Below are 24,053 nucleotides of genomic sequence, written 5' to 3'. Positions count from 1 at the left end.
AAGGATGTCCGACTGCCGGCTTTGGCCTGCTCCCCCGAGGACTCCTGGGCTGTGAGAGGGCGCAGGCAGGGCTGAGGAACCGCTCACCCTGAGTGCATGAATTTCACGCACTGGGCCTCTAGTTTGCTAATAAACCCCAAGTTCTAGAAGGCTTCGTGCACAGAGGATTTGCTCAGTCGCTGCTAACTGAGTGGCTGGCAGAGGCAGACCTTTATTCATGGCTGTGCCAGACACTAAGTGGCCATTGTTCTGTCATTGCCCCACCAGACACTGTGCTTGGGGACATGGGGACATGGGGACATGGGGATAAGTGCATGTGTGTGAGTGAGTGAAAGCCTGAGGCTTCATCCAGCCATGTGCAGATGTGTGTGCCTGGACAGTGCATGTGTTTTCATGTGTAGGCCCCATATGGTGCTGACAGGTGTCCTTTCTGATTCCACCAGGGCCTTGCAGGAGAGGGGACCTTTTGGCTCGAAGTGGCACCTGGGCGGCTCCTGGGCTGGCTGTGGACCATGGTGATGTTCTGGGAGCCTGTAGGAGCCTGGTTGGCACTGGCCCTGGCCCTGGGCGCCAGCACTGGTGCAGCAGCCCCACGGCAGGACTGTACAGGTGTCGAGTGCCCACCGCTGGAGAACTGCATCGAGGAGGCCTTGGAGCCGGGCGCCTGCTGTGCCACGTGCGTGCAGCAGGGTTGTGCCTGCGAGGGCTACCAATACTACGACTGCCTGCAGGGTGGCTTTGTGCGTGGCCGTGTGCCCGCAGGCCAGTCCTACTTTGTGGACTTTGGCAGCACTGAGTGTTCCTGCCCACCAGGTGGCGGCAAGATCAGTTGCCAGTTCATGCTGTGCCCTGAGCTCCCACCCAATTGCATTGAAACTGTGGTGGCAGCTGACAGCTGCCCGCAGTGTGGCCAAGTGGGCTGTGTGCATACTGGCCGCAAGTATGCTGCTGGTCACACAGTACACCTGCCACCATGCCAGGCCTGCCACTGTCCTGACACCGGTGGTGAGCTCATCTGCTACCAGGTCCCCAGTTGCCATGGAGAAGCCAAGGCCATGCCCACTGCCGCCAGTGGGAATTTCTCAGATGCTGAGGAGAGTGAACCTGAGCGGCACTACGAAGACCCCTACAGTTATGACCAGGAGTTGGCTGAAGCAGAAGCTGCAGTGGCTTTGGCAGGCGAGCTTCAGGCAAGCACAGGGGCCCCAGCCACCCTGGGAGGAGGAAATCAGCCACTGTCTGTCATCCAGGCCACCCCTTGGCTGGCCGTTCTCCTCAGGCCAACAGCGGCTGCTGCCCTGGGTCCGCCAGCTCCTGTTCAAGCCAAAGCCAGGAGAGTTATGGAGGACAGCCAGGTGGCTGGGGGGGAGGAAAGGGAGGACATCACTGTCAGGGAGCCACTGGCAGCAGGTGGCCTCAGGGGGCTTGATGCGCCTCCCAGTGCAGGCCCAGCCAGGCCCAGTCACCCTGTGCAAGAGGAGAAGTCAGATGCTAGGGCAGGGCCTGAAGATAACCTTATCCCGGATGCCCAGGCCATGCCACAAAGTACTGGACAGGGGGGAGCCAGCCCCATGCTGGGGTCAAGCACAACCAGTTTCCTCCAGTCTCAGGCCACATCAAGTTCTCCTGGAAATCCAACAAAGCCCAGCAGCCACACCATCCTGACCACACCTCCCCATGAGGCCACCCAGGTCCTACCTATCCAGGAAGTGCCCAAGCAGCCACCAGCTCTGCCCCATCTTCGGCCAGAGGAGGACACTGACCCCAACTCTGTCCATTCTGTCCCCAAAGGTGACCCTGAAGGTAAGTCTCTTTCTTAGTTTCTCCGTAGCAGTCAGTCCAGGGAAGGCAGCCCTGGGCCGTGTAACTGCCTAGGTCTCTGTACAGCTGCCTCGGTCAGGGGAAGCTAAGTCTGGGGGCCCTACACTTTAAGGCATGAGCTTAGATACCCCTTTCTCCTTGGCTTAGCTCTTGGGAATGGAGTGGGTGGGTGCAGGTGAGGTCCCTGTTGAAGTCAGTGCTGGGCTATCTTCATGGAATGGCTGTGGTCAAAGTCCCAATAGGCACCCTCACAGGGTTGGGGTCCCTGAGGAGGGTCCTACTAAGTGCGGGTGGGGCCTGGAGTGTCCACAGTACCCCAGCAGGAGTTGATGAGTTTCACATCCTTCCAGGTATGGCTGTGACCTTGGTCTCTGAGAAGACAGCCTAGAGCAGTGATTCTCAACCTTTCTAATGTCACGACCCTTTAATACAATTCCTCATGTTGTGGTGACCCCCAACCATAAAATTATTTTCATTGCTACTTCATAACTGCTAGCAGGGTTGCCTAAGACCATCGGAAAACACAGATATTTACATTAGGATTCATTAACAGTAGCAAAATTATAGTTATGAAGTAGCATCGAAAATAATTTTATGGTTGGGGGTCACCACAACATGAGGAATTGTATTAAAGGGTTGTGACATTAGAAAGGTTGAGAACCACTGGCCTAGGGCACACAGTCTCACATGGGGGCTCTTTTTGAAAGTCAAGGGCCATGACCGGCACATATTCCAGTTGGTTCTGTTAACACACAGTTGTTCTAGTTCCTCTGCTCTGCACCTGCTTTGGCTTCCACCTACTCAGTGTAGAATCCACAGCCCTCCCGGACCACAGGCCCTGCACATCTTACATCTTGCCTCCATCACCCTTGTCTCCATCTGTCTGATTGTTATAACAACAACAACAAAAATGCCATAGATTGGGTGACTTAAATGATAAACACTTATTTCTCACAGTTCTGTGGGCTGGGAGTCCAAGGTGAAGGCTGGGTTGAGGGCCACTTCCTAGTTTGCAGATGGCCAGCTTCTCATTGTGTCCTCATGTGGCAGAGTAGCTGAGGATACATCTTATCTGAGATAACATTACAGGAGAAGCAAACTCTTTCTTGTTTCTTTTTAGAAAGACACTGATTCCATCATGAGGACCCCCACCTTCCTCATCTGATCATGTCCCAAAGGCTTCATCTCCAATACTAACTATCCCTTTGAGGATTAGGGTTTTAACACAGGTATGGGGTGGGGGTTAAACATTCAGTTCATAGCAACCCTTCCTTTTACTCACTGTGCTCAGCACCACTGACCTCCTGTCTAGATACCATAGCAGCCCCAGAACCTCTGCACTTGCCACTTGCTCTTTCTGAAATGATCTTCCAGGTGTCCATTTGGTTCATCCCTTTCCTCCTTTCTGCTCTCTGCTCAAGGTCACCTTCCCAGAGAGGCTTTCCTTGGGCACCCAACTAAAAAAACACCATACCTTCCTCTTACCTTGCTATAATTTTTTTTCCAGTAGAACGTTAATGCCATGGGCAGAAGGACCACATCTGTCATCTTTCTGCTGTGTAACTGGAGCTTCAGCAGAGCCTGGATGAATGAATGAGTGAATCAATACAAGCTCGGTGGCCACCCCTTTAGCAGTCATCCCTCTCCTCCCTAATTCCCCTGCTGTCCCATGAAACCTGCAGCATTGTCTCCCCTCTGTTCCACACACATATTCACTGTTTTCAACGAGCACAGGTGTACCTCCTTTAGGAGCCTTCCTTGAATCTTTATGTCTTGTTGACCCTCCCCTCAGCTCCATTTTCTTTATTCCCACTGAGGGTGTTCTGGGAATAGATCATTGTCTAGTGATCTCCCTCCACAACTAGGGGGTCTGTGTCTTGTTCAGTCCCATATCAATAACTCTACAAACCTTTATTAGGTATAAATAATGAACAGTGGGGTCTGGGGGAGGCAGGAATGGACCACTATGGAGGCTCTGATGGGGGAGTGCCTGGGAGGTATCAGGGAAGGCTTCTTGGAGATTGGGGCATGAGGGGACTCTGGGTTTTCTGCAGCATTCCCATTGACCCACCCTGATGCACACAGCTGTGTGGCCTTGGGCAAGTCTCTTAATTGACCTGGGCCCCCTTTCCCATCTGTCAAGTGCTATAGGCCTTGTGAGGCAGCAGCTGTGTGCAAAGCCTGTGCACATGCAGGCTCCTCTGACCTGTAGTCCAGGTGGTCCAAAAGTCCAGAGGGCTCTGCGCCCAGCCTGCTTACAGAGGGTAGGCACACAGTTCATGCTCCAGGCCCTATTTCTGCGACTTGATGCTCCCCCCAAGCCAGGGAGGTATCTTTCTGCTCATTTCAAGGTCAGAGAGATGTTCCTAGAGGCTCCAGATCACAGAATGGGAATGGTGGGCTGGGACCAGGACCTTGAGCTTCAGGGGTCTCCTTCCCACCAGGCCCAGGGCTCATGGGGAGTGAGGAGTATGTGTGGGCTGAGGTAGGGCTGTAATGAGAAGGCTTGGGAACCTGGCTCCAGAGCATGTAGCCCCTAGGGTTTCCAAAATAGACTCAGCCCTGCCCTCTACCCACTTCTTGCCTCTAGAATCCTGGATAATTGCTTTCTTCTCAGATCCCTGGTTTTCCCTTTTCTTTTTTGCCCTGGGCTTTCTCAGTGGATTTTTGGAGTTTGGCCTTTGATGAGGCTGCTTGTGGGTAGTGGTCTCTGATTGAGTGCCCCTTACCGCCTGTGAAGGCTGTCCTAGCAGAAGCCCCACACATGCACAGAGAACTATCAGGGTATGAGGATGTGTTTGCTGCTGCAGCTTTTGGTGCATGGGGAAGGAAGGAATGGGAGGCTGATATGGGGGTGGGGGGAAGGGGTGGCTTTAAATGGGACCCAGTAGCTTGGCCATGGTCAGATACACAAAGACTGAGTTACCATCCATCACCCCCATATATCCTTTGTCCTTACCCAGTATCCACCTGTCACCTGTGTAACTTAGGTGTATGGCTTATCTTTTTGTGCCCAAGTTTTGTCATCTTTAAGCAGCATAGAAGCCCCTGCTTCATGGGGCTGTTGTTTTTTTAATCCTTATCTGAGGATATTTTTTTCCATTTATTTTTTTTTTAGAGAGAGTAGAGGGAGGGAGAGAGGGAGGGTCAGAGGGATGGAGGGAGGAAGGAGGAGGAGGAGAGAGATAGAGAGAAAGAGGTGAGAAAGACACAAAGAGAAATATGAGAGAGACACATTGATTAGTTGCCTCCTACATATGCCCATGTACGTGTCCTTTTCATGTCCAGTGCTTGGCAGGGAACTTAGTACCTGCTGAGTAGTTAAAATATTAGCCATTATTACTCATTATCTTTCTTCAGTTTGTTCATCTCTTCAACAGATATTTAGGGAGTACTCTGTGCCAAAAGCAGTGTAGTGAGAAAGGCAGACACAGCCCTCCCTATCTGAGATCTCCTTGGGGAGGAGGAATTGAACTGATAGGCACACACGTTGTAAACACATCCGTGGTCACAACCATGTGCAGGGGGAGTTGGTAGGAGGCCTGATTGGGGCTGGGTCGTGTATCCAGTTGAGCATCTTGGGAGAAGTGGGGTCTTGGAGGTCCCTGACTGCTGTTGTGGGAGAGGACTTGGGGGGCGGAGGATCCCCAGTGATGGAAGGGCACTTTGTGAAGAGAAGCTGGGGAGGTGGCTTTGCCCTGTTTGTCTGGGGGCCTGCTGAGAGGTGGGACATGGGGCTGGAAATGACCCCCAGCCCTGTTGCCATGGTAGCCCTGGGGCCCAGAGAGGTTTCTAAACATTGACCGAGGCCTGGCTGGGGCAGAGGTAGGGGAAAGCAGGGTGTGTGTGTGTGGGGGGGGGGGGGGAGGGAGAGGTTGGTTGGAGGGGAGGGGGGTTCCTGTCTTTGAGCGGAACCCTGCCAGGGATCCAGGCTGCCTCTGAGCATGTCCAGATGCGGCCTAATGGAAGCCACATGCCTGCTCTGTGGGCCCGGCAGAGGGGTGTGATGGCTATTGTCATGCAGGGGGCTTTGTGAGGGGGGTTTCTATTGCTGGGCTGGCATGATGAAGGGGGTTGGTAAGCACACCGTCTCCAACCTCTGCTGCCCTCCTGGGCCACAGGGTTAGAACCCTGGGAAGTTGAGACTCTCAGAGCATCCGGAGGCAGCGTCCTCCTGGAAAAGACTCCAGCACCACCTCTGCAGGTCTCAGGGCTGCAGCAGGAAAGAAGCCCCTTCCTCAAGGCCTCAGTTAATTAGATTCTGCAGGGCAGGGGGTCTCTAAGTGCTTTGATAGTCTGAAGCTATTTAAACTCAAATAACTTTATGCTAATCGTAGACACCATATAGTGCTTATACCTATGCCAGGCACCTTTGTAAGCTCTGTGTGATTATTAACTCTTTAATTCTCATAGCCACTCTCTTAGTTTACAGAGGGGATTCAGGCCACTTGCCCAAGGACACATGTGTAGGAAGTGGTGGGTCTAGGTTCCAAAACTTACTCAGGAAGATACTAAAAATCTCAATAGGCTGATATAGTTAGAAGAAATTGAAGCAGTCATCAAAAAGCTTCCAGCAAACAAAAGTCCAGGGCCAGATGGTTTCACAGGGGAGTTTTACCAAACATTCAGGGAAGAACTGAAACTGATCCTCCTCAGACTATTCAAAAAAAATTCAAGAAAAAGGAACACTTCTAAGCTCCTATGAAGCCAGCATCACCCTAATACCAAAACCAGATAAAGACAACACAATGAAAGAGAATTACAGACCAATATCCTTCATGAACATACCAGTAGGTGCCAAAATCCTCAACAAAATTCTAGCAAATCAGATCTAGCAGTACATCAGAAATATACAACATGACCAAGTAGGATTTATCCTGGGGATGCAAGGATGGTACAATATTCGCAAATCAATAAATGTGATACATCACATAAACAAATTGAGAGATAAAAATCACATAGGCATATCAATTGATGCAGAAAAAGCATTTGACAAAATCCAACATCTTTTCTTGATAAAAACTCTCAGCAAGGTGGGAATAGAAGGATCATACCTCAACATAATAAAAGCCATATATGACAAACCCACAGCCAAACATCATACTCAGTGGGCGAAAACTAAAACCATTTTCCTTAATAACAGGAACAAGACAGGGGTGCCCACTCTCACCACTTCTGTTCAACATAGTGCTGGAAATACTGGCCATTGCAATCAGACAAAAAGAAATAAAAGGCATCCAAATTGGAAAAGAAGTAAAACTGTCCTTATTTGCTGATGACATGATACTGTACATAGAAAACCCTAAAAACTCCATAAAAAAACTATTAGACTTAATAAATGAATTCGGAAATGTAGCAGGATACAAAATTAATGCCAAGAAATCTATGGCATTTCTATACACCAATAATGAACTTACAGAAAGAGACACTAAAAAAGCAATCCCATTTACCATCGCACCAAAAAAATTAAGATATCTAGGAATAAACTTAACTAAGGAGGTAAAAGACTTATTTGCGGAAAACTACAGGACACAGAAAAAAGAGATAGAGAAAGACATAAACAGATAGAAGAACATGCCATGTTCATGGATTGGTAAACTCAATATCATCAAAATGTCCATACTACCCAAAGCAATCTAAATTCAATGCATTTTCCATTAAAATAACAATGGCATATTTCACAGATCTGGAACAAACTTTCCAAAAATCCATCTGGAATAAAAAAAGACCCCAAAGAGCTAGAGCAATCCTGAGAAAGAATAATGTTGGTGGGATCTCAATACCAGATATCAAGCTCTATTACAAAGCCACTGTTCTCAAAACTGCCTGATATTGGAACAAGAACAGACATATAGATCAATTTAATAGAATAGAGAACCCAGAAATGGACCCAAATCACAATGCTAAATTAATATTTGACAAAGGAGGTATGAACATACAGTGGAGTCAAGACAGTCTCTTCAATAAATGGTGTTGGGAAAATTGGACAGAAATGTGCAAAAAAATGAAACTAGACCACCAACTTATACCATACATAAAAATAAACTCAAAATGGATCAAGGACTTAAACATACAATGGGAAACCATAAAAAATACTAGAGGAGAGAGGACCCACGATGGCTGCACAGGTAAACACCTAACCGCAGCTGCACACAACAATTTCAATGGAATACAACTAAAATATAAAATAGACATTGCCCAGAGCTACAGGTGTCGACTGACTGAAAATTCTACAACAAGAAGGAAAGAGAAAACCAGAAGGAAAATCAGAGGAGCTGTAAAAGCCTAAGGTATGGAGACATGCTGCGCCTGAGAGGAGGGGAAGGCTGGGTGTCTGCCTGGCGTTCCCTAGCAGGAAGGAAATAAAAGCCCTGGACTGGGCTGAACCCCAGAACCGGCAGCGCTGAGCCCCAGTTCTAGGCCAGACCCTGGGGACCCAGGCTCAAACAGAGGGAGACGGGGCTGTGAGGTGGAATCCCAGGGGAGCAGCGAAAAGCAGAGCCCCCGGAGTCCCACACATTGCACGCAGAGGACGGAATGTTGACTCTGATGCTGGATTGCCCTAGCGGGAAGGAAACAAAAGCTCTGGCTGTGCTGAGCCCCAGTTCCGACTGCTCTGAACCCCAGTTCTAGGCCAGTCCCTGGGGACCCAGGCTCAAACAGAGGGAGACGGAGCTGTGAGGTGGAATCCTGGGGGAGCAGCGAAAAGCAGATCCCCTGGAGTCATGCACATTGCCCACAAAGGAAGGAATGTTGACTCTGATGCTAGATTGCCCTAGCAGGAAGGAAACAAAAGCTCCAGATGTGCTGAGCTCCAGTTCTGACTGCTCTGAACCCCAGTTCTAGGCAGTCCCTGGGGACCCAGGCTTAAAGAGAGGGAGCCTGGGCTCTGAGGCAGAGTCCCGGGAGTCACGCACATTGTGCGCACAAGACAGTCTGTTGACTCTGATGCTAGACTGCCCTAGAGGGAAGGAGAAAAAAGCTCCAGACTGGAAGAACGCGATGAGGAGCAGGAATTGCTGCCGGACACTGGCAAGCCTGGCACCAGCAAGGAGCCGGGCGACAGGGCCCCTGGGGGGGAGGTGCCTCTGGGCCCTCGACCTCTGATTGCAGGCCATGGAGCCGAGACCGGGGGCTGCTTCCTGGGCGGCGCCGACCCCAGCAACAGCCTGAAGCCGCACAGGAGGCCGTGGAGAACAAAGGGGCACCGCAGGCCCGCCTGCTGAGCTTCTAGGATGAGGAGGAAGAAACAGAAGAAGTTTTTAATGTGAAAAATCAAGTTATAGCAAAAGATAGCAAAATTACTTAAGAATACAAAGAAGATCTTGAAAAATTGAAGACTAAGACAGAACTCAACTCAGCAGCCAACATTGCAACATAAATGCGTTTTTTTTTAAAAAAGGACAGAATGTTGGAGCAGCGGCGGCCAGGCCCAGAGTGGCCAGGCCCAAGGCAGTGGCAGCCGGGCCTGGAGCAGCAGAAGCCAGGCCCCAGAGCAGCAGCAGCCAGAACCAGAGCAGCAGCAGCCAGGCCCAGAGCAGCCAGGCCTGAGGCAGTGGCAGCCAGGCCTGGGGTGGAGGCAGCCAAGCCCACGGTGGCCAGGCCAGGAGCACCCAGGCCCAGAGCAGCTGGGCCCAGAGCAGCCGGGTTGGGAGCAGCCAGGCCTGGAACAGCAGCAGCCAGGCCCGGAGCATCCAGGTCGGGTGCAGCCAGGCCCGGAGCAGCCAGGCCCAGAGCAGCCGGGTCAGGAGCAGCCAGGCCCAGAGCAGCAGCAGCCAGGCCCGGAGCAGCCAGGCCAGAGCAGCCAGGTCGGGAGCAGCCAGGCCCAGAGCAGCAGCAACCAAGCCCAGCGCAGCCTGGTCAGGAGTGGCCAGGCCCGGAGCGGCTGGGCCCGGAGCAGCCGGGCCCAAAGTAGCCGGGTTGGGAGCAGCCAGGCCCAGAGCAGCAGCAGCCAGGCCCGGAGCAGCCGGGCCCAGAGAAGCCGGGCCCCGAGCCGCTGGGTCAGAAGCAGCCAGGTCGGTAGCAGCCAGGCCCAGAGCAGCAGCAACCAAGCCCGGAGCGGCAGTGGCCAGACCCAGAGCAGCTGGTTGTGGATCGGACCAGAGCAACAGAGGCCAGGCCCAGAACAGCTCGTTCCTCACCTGCCCATGCCCCAGGGCTGCCTCTCAGACATGGCTGGAAACTTTTGGGGGAACTTGAGGGTCTGCTGAATCAAGTGATGAAGGCTTAGATCTGGATGTGTTGAGTTAGTATAGTGCTGGGGTGTTGATCTGTGAGTGCCTTGTGTGGGGTCTGGATGAGGTTGGTTGATCTATTTGGAAGTGTCTTTTCTGTGAATTGTATCCTTGGGCATGTGGAGGTATCATTGATTTAAGAAAATGCTAAGTAACTGATTTACTACCTGAAAAATTTAAAGTTCTGAAAGTTTAAGGTCTCTTGGCAAAAAGAGGTTTTAAAGCTAACACCTTAATTTTAATGGAGAAAGGGGAGGACAAGCCCTTCCCACCCAGAACAGGTAATCCAATTCCAACCAGCAGATATTTAAACCATGTGTTCATTTACATTTGAATGGCTACACCTTTTGATAGCCTAAGGGCAAGTTTACATGTAAACAAGTTTGTTTCTCAGTTCCCAGGGCAGAAAAAACAAGGTTTAAAATTATTAGATTTTAAAATTTATTCTTAGAAGTGTAAAAGTTTATTAATTAAAACAACAACAACAACAAAAGGAGATTGAAAAACCTGATGAACATATTAGCTGTTGATTTTAGTAGAGTCAGAGATATGGGAGGGGAGTGGACTGACAGTTCTTTGGGGGGAAAGGGGGAATGGTGGAGGGGGGAAGAGACTGAACATAAACTGTGCACCTATGGATGAGGACAATGTGGGTGGGGAGGGGGCGGAGAGTGGGGTGGGAACCTGGTGGAGGGGAGGAAGAAATAAGGAACCTTTGTAATAATATGAACAATAAAGTTTTATTAAAAAAAAATACTAGAGGAATCCATAGGCAGAAAAATCTCTGACATATGCTGAAGCAATTTCTTCACTGATACTGCTCCCAGGGCAATGGAAATTAAAGAGAAAATAAACAAATGGGACTACATCAAAATAAAAAGCTTTTGCACAGCAAAGGAAATCATCAATAAGACAATAAGAAAGCCCACTCCATGGGAGAACATATTTGCAAATGATATCAACAATAAGGGTTTAATCTCCAACTTTTACAGGGAACTCATGCAGCTTAACAAAAGATAAACCAATAAAAAAATGGGCAACTGATCTAAATAGACACTTTTCAAAAGAAGACAGAAGAAAGGCCAAGAGACATATAAAAACATGCTCAAAGTCACTAATCATCAGAGAGATGCAAATCAAAAGGACAATGTGGTAGCATCTCACATCTGTCAGAATGGCTATTATCAACAAGTCAACAATGACAAGTGCTGGCTAGGATGTGGAGGAAAAGGAAACCCTCGTGCACTGCTGGTGGGAATGCAGACTGGTGCAGCTACTGTGGAGAACAGTATAGAGTTTCCTCAAAAAACTAAAAATGGAACTCCCATTTGACTTAGTCATCCCACTTCTAGGAATATATCCCAAGAAACTATTGATAGAAACATGAATCAGAAATTATATATGCACCCCTATGTTCATAGCAGCACAATTCACCATAGCTAAGATTTGGAAACAGCCTAAATGCCCATCAGCAGATGAGTAGATTAACAAACTGTGGTACATCTACACAGTGGAATACTACGCTGCAGCAGAAAAGAAGGAGTTCTTATCATTTGCAACAACATGGCTGGAGATGGAGAGCATTATGCAAAGTGAAATAAGCCAGGCAGAGAAAGATAAATATCACATGATCTCACTCATTTGTGGAATATAATGAACAACATAAACTGATGAACAAAAATAGACCCAGTGGCAAGAAACATCAATCAGAACGTCAAACCTCAGGGACGGTAAGCGACAGTGGGGGTAAGGGGGAGAGATCAACCAAAAGTACTTACTTGCATGCATATAAGCCTAATCAATGGACACAGACAACAGGGGTGGAGGTGGGGGCATGAAAAGGAGGTAGGGAGTAATGGGGGAATAAGGCCACATATGCATTACCTTAATCAATAAAGAAAAGGAAGAAGAAGAAAAAGAACAACAACAAAAATATAAGAAAGCTGTGTGGCTGGTGCTGGAAGCGGATGGGAGGGGCAGGGTCCAGGCTGTTGGGATGAAGATTTAGTTGTGTCGGAGACCTCTAGGTGCCAGACCGGAGACGGTATTACCTTATTTGTGCTGCGCAGCACCCTTCTGGGTGCAGGGAGGAGACTGCAGGAGCAGGGTTTTCCCTCCATCACCATATAACCCAGGAACTAGCCTTGGGCCTTCCTAAGGTCTGTGGGTCTCCAAGGTTTCCCAGGAGTAGGAGCTCACCTAGAGCAGTGTTTCCCAAACTTTTGACATATGTGTACCCCCTCTATAATTTTCGTAATGCTGAGTACCCCTCGTACTCATGAGAACGTAGAATTAGGCGCAGCTAAGCACGATGCAGTGCATACCCCCACCAAACTCCAGTGCAATGCGTACCCCCACCAAACTCTTCCCATACCCCTGGGGGTACGCGTACCACACATAGAGGATCCTATTTCCCAAAGGATCCTCCCTGCCCTCTCCCTTCTAGTATTGGCCTGTGGAAACTAAACTACTCTGTTTCCCCGGAAATAAGAGTGTCTTATATTATTTTTTTCTCCCAAAGTTGTGCTAGGTCTTATTTTCAGAGGATGTCTTATCTTTCCATGGGCTAGGTCTTATTTTCGGAGGATGTCTTATTTTTGAAGAAACACAGTATGTGAGATATAAGGAGCCCATGAGCACAGCCTGGGGACTTGCAGGAGCCAGGGTGTGATTCCAGACACCAGACCTTGTGTCTGATACAACAAAATGCCTCATGCAAGAACTCAAGGCTTCTGAGGCAGACTGGGGCAGGGCTACCCTTTGGGGAGCATCGCTCTGATCAGCAGTAGAGTACTGGGAGGAGAGCTTACAGTTGAGTTCTTCCCCTCATCACCCCCACCCCGTGGGTCTTGAAATGGGAGTGTGATTCTGTCAGGGCCTTCTGGGAGCCACCAGAACCAGGGCAGACAGTCAAGAAACCTGGGCTTCCCACCAGCCCCCGCAGGTCCACAGTGAGTCCACTGTCATTGTGTGACCTGGGGTCTGGGACATCATCCCTCTGAACCCTTGTTTCCTTATTGGTAAAATGGTGTGCATAGCCCCTGGGCTGTGATGGGAACTAACACTTCTGGATGGAAAGGGCGGAAGCCAGTGTTGGCCCCACCTTGGCTGGCCTGCCCTCCTAAAAGGGTGCATGTACTTCTCATCTATCTCCCTGTAAACTTCTTTCTGCAAAGCATGTTTGTAAGCATTAGAATTGTGTTACAACATTTAAAAATTGGGAAACTTTACATAAATTTAAGCTTCGTGGCTTTTGTTAAAAATTAGTAATTGTAGGCACACTAGGTCCATAGCCATAGGCTGGCCATCAGAGGAGCTGAGAAGAGGCTTCATTTAAACTAATTATTGTCAGGCACTTTGCTGGGCCAGCCTGCCTCAATTTTATTGCCTGACCAGCCCTGGTTGGCAGCTTGGTTGGGTTCTCTGCTGGGACACCTGTCAGAGCTTAGAGTTTCACCCTGTGGCAAACTCGATAGAATATGTGTGGTCCTTCTATTTTATGGAAGGGAAATTGGCATTCCAAGAGGGGAAGGGGCTTTTCTGGAGGTCACAGTGTCCCAGTAGAGGGGGTGGGTTCATGGCCTCCATGGGAGTTCTGGGAGCAGCAATGGGTCTGTGTTGCCTGTAGCCAAGCTCTTCCTGTGTTTGCCTTCCAGAGCATGACTTGTGCCAGGCACTTGGGCAAACAGGCTCACTGCACAACTGTGGTGTCTGGGGCTAAGGCTAGGCCTTCAGTGGTGTTAGGGTCACCGAAGGAGGGACATACGAGGCCAAAAGTGGTAAAGAATTAAAAATTTATTAGATCATCTGGAAACCAGATGGACTGAGCCCCCAAATGGCACCAGCACCCAGGAAGTCAGAGATTTTAAAGGACTAGAAGAGAGCTTCTTTTGGTGGGGAATTACCTGGGCAGGTCTGGATCCTGGGCAAATCCAGAGAAGAAAGTTACTGGTCTTAGCAAATGGAATGAGGTCTAAGCTAAAGGGGATGTGGGTTGCAAAATGATCTAAAGGTCAGTTTTCCAGGGGAGGAGATATAAATTTGATTGTTTGATCAGACCTAACAGGTAGGTTTCTTTATTTTAACTTCTAAAACTATGTTTTCTTTATTTCTTTTAAAACACCTTTATAGAGATATTATTCTCATACCGTAACATCCTCTTAAGTGTATAGCTCAGTAGTTATTAGCACAGTTGTGCAAATATCACCAGAATTCTAATTTTAGAACATTTTTATCGCCCAAAAAAGAAACTCCACAGCCTGTATCAGCCACTTCCCATTTCTTCTTTCTCTGAGCTTCCCAGCAACCATCAATCTACTGTCTGTCTCTATGGGTTTGCATATTCTGGATATGAATTATATAATATGTGGTCTTTTGTAACTGTCTTCTGTCACTTAGCAGAGTGCTTTTATAGTTCATCTATTTAGTAGCAGTTGTCAATATTTCATCCCTTTTTCTGGATGAATAACATTTCATTTATGGATAGACCACATTCTGTTTATCCACTCATCCATTGATTGATATTGCCTTTCCACCTTTTAGCTATTGTGAATATGTCCATATTTTTGTTTGGATGTATGTTTTCATTTTTCATGGGAATATACCTATGAGTAGAATTGCTGTATCATATGGTAACTCTGTTTAACTACCAGATGATCTGCCAAACTGTTTTTCTGCAGCAGCTACATCATTCTGCTTCCGCAGTAATAATGCATGAGGGTCCAAATATCTACATCCTTGTTAACACTTGTTTATTGTCTGCCTTTTTTAGTGTAGCCATCCTAGTGGATGTGAGGTCTCACTGTGGTTTTGATTTGCATTTCCCTGATGACTATTGATTTTGATTATCTTTTCATGAGCTGACTTTAGGAAATTCTAGAAAACATAGAATTTATAAGCACACATTCCATTAGCCATCAAAGTGATAAATATCACATTGTCAAGTAGTTTCTGGGGAACTCTTCTGTATATTCCAGGGAGTAACAACATGAAGAAGGCAACTAAAGAGTGTTGTTGTGAAAGTTATGTTGAGCTCAGGGCTCCTTAAAAAGGCATCAGGGACACTCCAGGAAACCACTGGTCAGTATGACTACAATAGTGTAGGGTATGCTCATATTTTTCACAGATATATATCTTGGCGCAGTATGTGGAAAGATCCTTGCCAGCTGGTGCTCCACTGTGGACTCCTTTTATCTTTTGTTTAGCAGTGTCTAGTGATGGGCCCTTGGGTTGTTTCCAGTCTTTTGTTATTAAAAAGCAATGAATATAGATGCTAAAATCCTCAACAAAATATTAGCAAATTGGGTCTACCACTATATTAAAAAGATCATACACCATGATAAAGTAGAATTTATTCTAGGGCATACTGGAATACAATATTCACAAATCAATAAATGTGATACATCACATAAACAAATTGAAAGACAAAAATCATACAATCATATCAATAGGCATAGAAGAAGCATTTGACAAAATATAACATCCTTTTTTGATAACACTTCTTAGCAAAGTGGGAATAGTGGGATAGTATCTCAGCATAATAAAGGCCATATATAACAGACCTACAGCGAGCATCATACTCAGTGGGTAAAAACTAAAACCATTTCCCCTAAGAACATGAATAAGACAGGAATGTTTGCTTTCACCACTCTTTTTCAACAGTAGAAGCCCAGTGCATAAAATTTGTGCATGGGTAGGGTCCTTAGGTCTGGCTGGTGATCAGGATCGATTGATACCTTCCTGCTGCCAGCTGGGGCCTCCCTTCCTCAGCTGCTGGCTATTGTTCACCAGTTTCCACCTGCAGGGCGGGGCATCCTTTTCACAGTTGCTGGCCACCAGTTGGGGCCTCCCTTCCCTGGCTGCTGGCTGTGCCTGAGACCTCCCTTTGCTGGCTGCCAGCCAGGATCTTCCTTTGTTCCATACTCCCCCCTGGTGGTCAGCACGTGTTGTAGTGAGTGATTGAACTCCCGGTCTCCTAGTCGAACTCCCGTGGGGACAATTTACATATTAGTTTTTTATATATATAGATAGTACTGGACGTCCTAGCCATAGTGATCAGTCAAGAAGATAAAATAAAAGACATCCAAATTGGAAAGGAGGAAGTAAAACTTATTATTTGCAGATGACTTGATATTGTACATAGAAAACCCTAAAGACTCCACCAAAAACACTAATATCTAATAAAGAGGGAATATATTAATTGACTGTCACACCGTCACAAAGATAGTGGCACCCGCAGCCAATAAGAAGTCATTATGTTAATTGCCACATCCTCAAAGATAGCAGCACCTACAGCCACAAGATGGCGGTACCCAGTTCCCTTAGCCTCACTGGGGCGGCAGGTGTGACATGGCTGGGCCCACTACCAGGCAGGTCCGGCTGCTCCGCATGCCTACCTCCAGAGTCCACCAGTCCCCTCAGCCCCCCAGCTACCCAGAGCTGGCCCGAGGCATAGGCAAGCCTCAGATGGCTACTGCCCAGCCTCCCAGGGCCAGCCTGAGGCTCAGGTAACCAGGGCTAGGCCAAAGCTTATGCTGCTGGTAGTGTCAGCAGCAGAAGTCTGATGGGGGTATCGCCTTCCCCTGATTGCCGGTATTCTCCTGCCCCTGAGGGCTCCTGGACTGTGAGGGGAGCAGACCGGACTGAGGCACTCCCCTCCTCCCCTGCCCCACCAGTGCATGAATTTTCATGCACTGGGCCTCTAATATTTAATAAATGAATTTGACAATGTAGCAGAATACAAAATTAACACCCAGAAATCTATGGCATTTTTAATACACCAATAATGAATTCTAAGAAAGAGAAACTAAACAAACAATCCCATTGACCATTGCAACAAAAAAAATGAAGATACTTAGGAATAAACTTAACCAAGGAAGTAAAAGACTTATACTCAGAAAACTACAGGATGTTGAAAAAAGAGATAGAGGAAGATATAAATAAGTGGAAGGATATACTGTATTCATGGATTGGTAGAATCAACATCATTAAAAATGTTCATATTATCTAAAGCAATCTATGGATTCAATGCAGTCCTATTAAAATACCAATACCACATTTCACAGATCTAGAACAAATACTCCAAAAATTTATATGGAACCAGAAAAGATACAAATAGCTACAGCAATCTCAAGAAAGAAGCACAAAGTTGGAAGGATCACAACACTGGATATTACAAAGCCACTCTATTCAAAACAGCCTGATTCTGGCACACGAACAGGCATAAGATCAATGGAATAGAATAGAGACCCCCAAAATTTACTCAAGCCATTACACTCAATTAATATTTGACAAAGGAGACAAGAATATACAATGGAATCAAGACAGTTTCTTCAATAAATGGTGTTAGGAAATTGGACAAAGAAATGAAACTAGACCACCAACTTACATCATACATAAGAATAAACTCAAAATGGATGAAAGACTTAAATGTAAATTGTGAAACCATAAAAATCCTAGAAGAAACCATTGACAGCAAAATCTCAGACATCTCTTGTAGCAATATGTTTATAGATACATCACCTAAGGCAAAGGAAACAAAGGAGAAAATAAACAAATGGGACTATCTTATATAATAAAAGGGTAATATACAAACTGACTGAATGACTGGTTGCTATGATGTGCACTGATCACCAGGGGGCAGATGCTCAGTGCAGGGGTAGTGCTACTCAGTCAGAAGCTGAGCTCACAGCTGGCAAGTGCAGCGGTGGTGGTGGGATCCTCTCTTGCCTCCATGACAGCGCTAAGGATGTCGGACATCCCCCGAGGCCTCCCAGACTGTGAGAGGGCACAGACTGGGCTGAGGGACTCTCCCCAAGTGCATGAATTTCATACACCAAGCCTCTAGACTATATATATATATATATATATATATATATATCTCCAGTGATCGGAATGGCAGAATGATCAGAAGGACCAGAACAACTGGTGGCTATGATGCACACTGTGGCAGCCAACCAGCCTTATCTGGGCCCCAATTGTTTTCCCCACCCCCCACCAGCCCGGCTCTCAATCTGCCCCCAACACCCTGATTGGGGGCGGGGCTGGCTGGCCAACTGCCCATGGCCCCTCTCCTACCCACCCCTGGCCTGACCCAATGGGATCCCCTTGGGTTAGGCCAGCTGGACCCTACCCGTGAACAAATTCATGCATCAGGCCTCTAGTATCAAAATAAAAAGCTTCAGTACAGCAAAAGAAACCATTAACAAAATGAAAAGGGAGCCCACTGTATGGGAGAACATATTTGGCAATGATATATCTGATAAAGGTTTAATATCCAAATATCTGATAAAGTACTCATACAGCTTCAACAAAAGGAAGACAAACAATCCAATTAAAAATGGACAGAGAACTTAAATAGACACTTCTCCAAAGAGGGTATACAGATGGCCAAGAGATATATGAAAAAATGCTCGAAGTCACTGATCATGAGATGCAAATTTAAACGGCAATGAGGTAGTCAGAATGGCTACGATCAACAAATCAACAAAAGACAAGTGCTGGTGAGGATGTGGAGAAAAGGGAGCCCTAGTACACTGCTGGAGGGAATGCAGACTGGTGCAGCCACTGTGGAAAATAGTATGAAGTTTCCTCAAAAAATTAAATATGGAACTGTCATTTGACCCTGTGATCCCACTTCTAAGAATCTATCCTAAGAACCCTGAAACACCAATCAGAAAGAATGTGTGCATCCCTGTGTTCCTAGCAGCACAATTTATAATAGCTAAGATTTGGAAACAGCCCAAGTACCCATCAGTAGATGAGTGGATTAAAAAGCTGTGGTACATTTACACCGTGGAATACTATGCAGCAGTAAAAAAGAAGGAACTCTTACCCTTTGAGACAATATGGAGGGCCCTGAAAATATGATGTTAAATAAGTCAGTCAGAGAAAGATAAATATCACATGATCTCACTCATGTGGAATCTAAAGGACAAAATAAACTGATGAACAAAATAGATCCAGAGACATAGAAGCATAGAACAGACTTTGGAATCTCCAAGGGAAGGTGGGAGAGGGTGAGCAAGTGGGAAGAGACCACCAAAGAATTTGTATGCATATATACATAACCTATGGACACAGACAATAGGATGGTGAAGGCCTGGGGCAGGGGTGGAGGCAATGGAGGGGAAAGGGGGACATATGTAATACTTTCAATAAAGATTTAATAATAAAAAAATTTCTGAACATCTTTATGCCACACCACACTATGGAATCACAAGGTCAGTGTGTGTATGATTTCTTTATTTTTATTTTATAATATATACTCAATCATACATTTTTATAAATGACCACATCTATGTAGCCATCACTCAGGTCATGAACCATCATGAGATAGCCCAGGCTGCCTTTCAGTGTCCTCCCATGGCACTGCTGTCCTACTTCACAGTGTAGCTGTCAGATTGTTATAAAGGGAGCCACATAGGCGGTTCTCTTTGGTGTCGGACTTTCACTCACACAGCATTTCTAAGATTCATCAATTGCCCATTTTATTGCTGAAAAGTGCTCCATTGTATGCCCCAGTTTGGCTGCTCATTCTCCTGTCAAGGGGCCCTGGGGTTGATTCCAGCTTGGGGTCATGAGGGAGAGTGTTATCTTGTACTAGATTTTGCTCAGGTGGTCTGTTGTCTTCTGCATGCAACCCAGGTATGTGCCATGACTGGGAATTGAACTGACACCCTTTTGGTGCACAGAATAATGCTCAACCATGGCCCACTTGGGCCGGGTAGCCACATGCATTTCTTTTGGGAGGTGTTGGCTGGTATGTGCTCAATATAGAAGACACAGAATGCAAGTTTAAATCTGGTAGATGTTGTCGACTTGTCCTCTCTGATGGTGTACCATTTTTATTTATAGTTACAACTAGAAGCCCGGTGCACTAAATTCGTGCACTGGGGATGGTGTCCCTCAGCCCAGCCTGCACCCTCTCCAATATGGGACCCCTTGGGGGATGTCCAACTGCACATTGGGGGATATCAGACTTCAAGGATCGGGCCTAAACCTGCAGTTGGACATCCCTCTCACAATCCGGGACCACTGGCTCCTAACTGCTCACTTGCCTGCCTGATTGCCCCCTAATTGCTCCCTTGCCGGCCTGATTGACACCTGACTGCTCCTCTGCTGGCCCGATTGCCCCCAACTACCCTCCCCTGCTGGCCTGATCACCCCCAAGGCTTTTATTGATATAGATTTGACCCTGCACAGAAAATTTTACTAACCCTGCTTTACAATAAGGGCTTGAGGATTGAATCATTAGGACCAGACACCAAGTTTTCCTTTCTTTGAATAGTGGAAGGAATAATTATCTTGTCTTTAAGTTGCCCTGAAATTAAAATGAGATAATGACTTAGAAAAGCATAAAAGTACCATATAAAGACAACTGTCTTTTTCATGTACTGAAAAGATAATGAAGTGGTAAAATGAAAAACACTATTTTTATTCTCCCTTTCCTTCCTTTACAGCTTTTATTTGAACTTTGAAATTTATAAAAATTTCACTCCAATTTTCATTTCTTTACATTCAATATTATTTTCTATTGGTTTCAGGTTTTATATTAGTTACAGAATAGTGGTTAGCAATCATATACTTTACAAAGTGTTCCCCGATATTTCCAGTACCCACCTGACATCATACCATCATTACAACACATTGACTATATTCCCTATTTAAGTGACAATGGGTTTACAGGTTCCTTCCAGTCTTTCGTGTTGCTCATCTTCCCTTTTCTTTCTCACTTCTTCCCTCATTTTCTTTATAGTGTATCTCAATTGGCCATTAAAGCTCAGTGAAGGCACTGGACACGCTTCATCCATTTTAAAGACCAAGAAAATGAGGCCAATTCCAGTTGGCTGTGGAACTTGACTCAGCACACAGGAAGCACTCAGAGCCATGCTTTCTGTCCTTCCTAGGGGGCAGCCACCCAGCAAACAGAACAAACCTTCCAGTCAGACTTCTGAGCCTCTTTCTCAAGCACCTCTTCATTGTGGATGGCTTCATACTCACTGCCTAGGCATCCTCTGCCATGGGGCAGGGCACCTCGGGCTTGCTTTTGGGTCAAGGCAGGAGCAGGATTCGCTGCCTCTGAAGTGTGAAGGCCGCCTGAGCAAGGCCGGTTAGCACTGGGAGCTTCTCTGAATCACATCAGTCCTTCCAGTACCTTGCAGTGAAGCACCCCTCCACTGAGGTGGCACCACCTCTCAACCCCCCCCCCCACCCCCGCTTTAGGGGTGAGGGTCCTTGCCCCTCTGCCCGGGAGCTCTTCCATGCCCCTTGATCTCTGGCTGGGCACACCTGCATCTTGGGGCCACTGCAGAACCTCTATCTCTGCAGATGAGGCAGATCCCTGCTCTCAGTCTCCCCAAAGCTGTGAATCTGTGGCCTGGACGTCCTATCTAGGTCTCAGCAACCCCATGCCTGCGATGTTCCCCAGGGCACCACGGGAGCGGCTAGGCAGCCCGGCTGTGGCTCCCCAGGGCGCTGATGTTGCCAGGGCCCCAAGAGAGTGGCTAGGTGGACTTTGCCGTTCCTCCCTGGGGTGCCAATGTTCCCAGGGTCGCACTGGAGCAGCTAGGCCGGCCCGGCCGTGCCTCCCATGGCACTGATGTTGACAGTGCCCCCCCCCCCCCCCCCCGGAGTGGCTAGGCAGGCCGCTGCCCCTCCTGGGGCCTGCAATGAACCCAGACCCCTCCCATGGCGTCTGTCCCTGCCCAGCCCACCTCCCAGCCCACTGTGGGTGGTGTCTGGCGCTGCCCACAGGACCTCCTCTGCTCCAATGGAACTGTACCCCCAGAATCGGGCCATGGTGCTGCCCGCCCTGCTTGCTTATGCAAATTAACCGCCAATCACTTTGATTGGCTTGTGGGTGTGGCTTGTGGGCATAGCGGAGTGATGGTTAATTTGCATATTACTCTCTCTCTCTTTTTTTTTTAGATAGGATGTAGGAGAATGCCTGTCTTCCTGATTTCATTATTAAGCAAATATGTGTTGAGTGCCTACCATATAGGTGCTTGGGTACAGCAGTGATGAAAGCAGATGAACTTCCTAACCCTCATGCAGCTTCCACTCTGTGTGGGGGATGCAGAGTCAATCAACTGGCTCTGTAAATTGAGGCGAGAAGTAAGCAGGGTGCCATAAAACTTCCCACATGGTGATGTGGGAAGTAGAATGGGTGTCCTGCAGTGACTTTAGTTTGCACGTGTGCAGTCTCTCTCCTTGTTTTGATCAAAGGCTCTTCAGCAAGCTTGGCCTCACTCCCACTAATACTGTGTGAGGCTGTGGGGGTCTTTTTGCTCCTCTCACCAAACTGGTGCTAGTCCTTTCTGCTGCGGACACGCCTTGGTTATGATATGACCCATCTATTTATTGCCTCAATAATGCGAGTGGCATACCACCCTAGAATCTCTGTAGCGCACATAATAGACATTTAGTGTTGGTTCCAAGTCCAGAGGCCAGGCGTGGCTGATGTCAGCTGGGCTCCCGTTGGTGTGTGTCCTTGTCAGTGGGCAACTCCTGGGGTGGGCTGTTGGGGTCGCCTCACTGGGAGGGCTCCTCCCTACTGCTGGTGCTCTCATCCTTCAGTGGCTTAGCCCCGCCTTCCCTCCTCCAGGAAGCAGGCCCCAGGTGAAACGTTGGAGTACCCAGGGCTCATGAGCCTGGGCTGGGAACTAGAACTTTTGATTTTACCACACCCTATTGCAAGCCAGTTGGGGGCTAGCCCTGGTTCCGGGACTCCTGTTAATGGGAACTGCTGTGAAGTTGCATTGTCAATGGTGTGGCTAAAAGAAGGAAGGAGAATTGGGGCAGTCAGTGCAGTGAATGTACCACAGGCTCTGGGCTGGGTGCTCCATGTATCTCATCTCACTTAGTCCCCAAATGACCTTACTAGTCCTTTCCTACCGGGGGTGATCTGGGGGAACATGTACCTGGCTTAAGGCCCAGAAGCAAATAAGTGGTGGGCCCCAGCCCCGAACCCGGGTCTGCCTATGCTCTAGATTTCCTGCTTAGGTAGGCCTGGTACAAGGTTCCCTGGGTTTGAGTCTGGCTCTGTCCCTCACTAGTTGTGAGACTTAGGCATATTGTGCCCCTGCCATGGGCCTCAGTTTTCTCACAGTAGGATGGGCTTACTGAGAGCTCTCCTAGAGGTGTGTTCTCATTGGGAGAAAGCTGGCATTGGGCACCAAGTGCTGGTATAGTCAGGTTCTATTCACAGCTGGTGTCCTGGGTGCTATGATTTCAGTCATGGGGGTTCTGCTGGGAGGGCAGTGGCTTCTGAGCATGGGGCTGCTTCCTGTTCATATGCCAAGCCTGAGGCAGCCTGTGAACCAAGGGTGTCATCTAGATTCATCCTGCACCCTGAGCCATCCAGAATCCTGGGTGCTTCAGTGAACTGGAGTTCAGAGGTCTGCTTCAGGCTCTTCTGGGGCAGTGGCAGTCTTGTGTGCCTACTGGCACATCTTTCAAGCTGGGCCACGATTATGTGGCCATGGTCTCCTTTGTCCTGCAGTGTCTGAGGCTTTAAGGGAAGCTTTCATCTGGCTGAGGTCAGCATTTTGTGGGTTGGGGATTTTCTGGGACCTCCTTGTCTACTCCAGGGTCTCCATACTGGGAAAGCATGCTAGGGGCTTAGTCACACCAGGGAATGAGCCAAGTTGGCCCTCAGAGAGTGTATCGTTGGGTGTGAATACTGCCTCTGCTGGCAGTGTGACCTCAGACAATCGATTCAGCTTCTCTGAGTGCAAGTTTCTGCATCAGTAAAATGGGAGAGTAACCTCTTCCCTCCCAGGATTACTGAGAAGAGTAGGTGAGAGGATGGCCATAGGGACAGAGGCCCCCTGCACACTGTGAGCTCCTTTGTGCCCTGCCATCGAGTCACTACACTCTGGAAGGTGGGGTGATGGGTTTGTGTTTTTATTTAAGTGAACAGATATGTGTCTTTTCTGGTGGCCAGGAGTTGTCCCCTCTGGTGAGAAAGCAAACGAGCCAGGCCTTGTGGGGTTGGGT

General features: G+C 47.9%; 1 protein-coding gene across 13 annotated transcripts in view; it reads left to right on the top strand.

Annotated features, from left to right (window-relative positions):
* Positions 1 to 24,053, top strand: part of FBLN2 (fibulin 2) — a 107,121-nt gene that overhangs the window by 31,304 nt on the left and 51,764 nt on the right. For all 13 annotated transcript variants that reach the window (XM_045584151.1, XM_045584147.1, XM_036445786.2 and 10 more), the window contains exon 2: positions 444 to 1,803. In XM_045584151.1, the coding sequence (XP_045440107.1) occupies positions 513 to 1,803 (1,291 nt within the window). In that variant the 5' untranslated portion in view covers positions 444 to 512. The remainder of the gene's footprint in view (positions 1 to 443; positions 1,804 to 24,053) is intronic.

Source organism: Pipistrellus kuhlii, unplaced genomic scaffold (genome assembly GCF_014108245.1).
Source record: "Pipistrellus kuhlii isolate mPipKuh1 unplaced genomic scaffold, mPipKuh1.p scaffold_m20_p_2, whole genome shotgun sequence".
NCBI lineage: Eukaryota > Metazoa > Chordata > Mammalia > Chiroptera > Vespertilionidae > Pipistrellus > Pipistrellus kuhlii.
The sequence above is the reverse complement of the archived record's forward strand: the minus strand, read 5'-3'. Positions and strand labels throughout refer to the sequence as shown.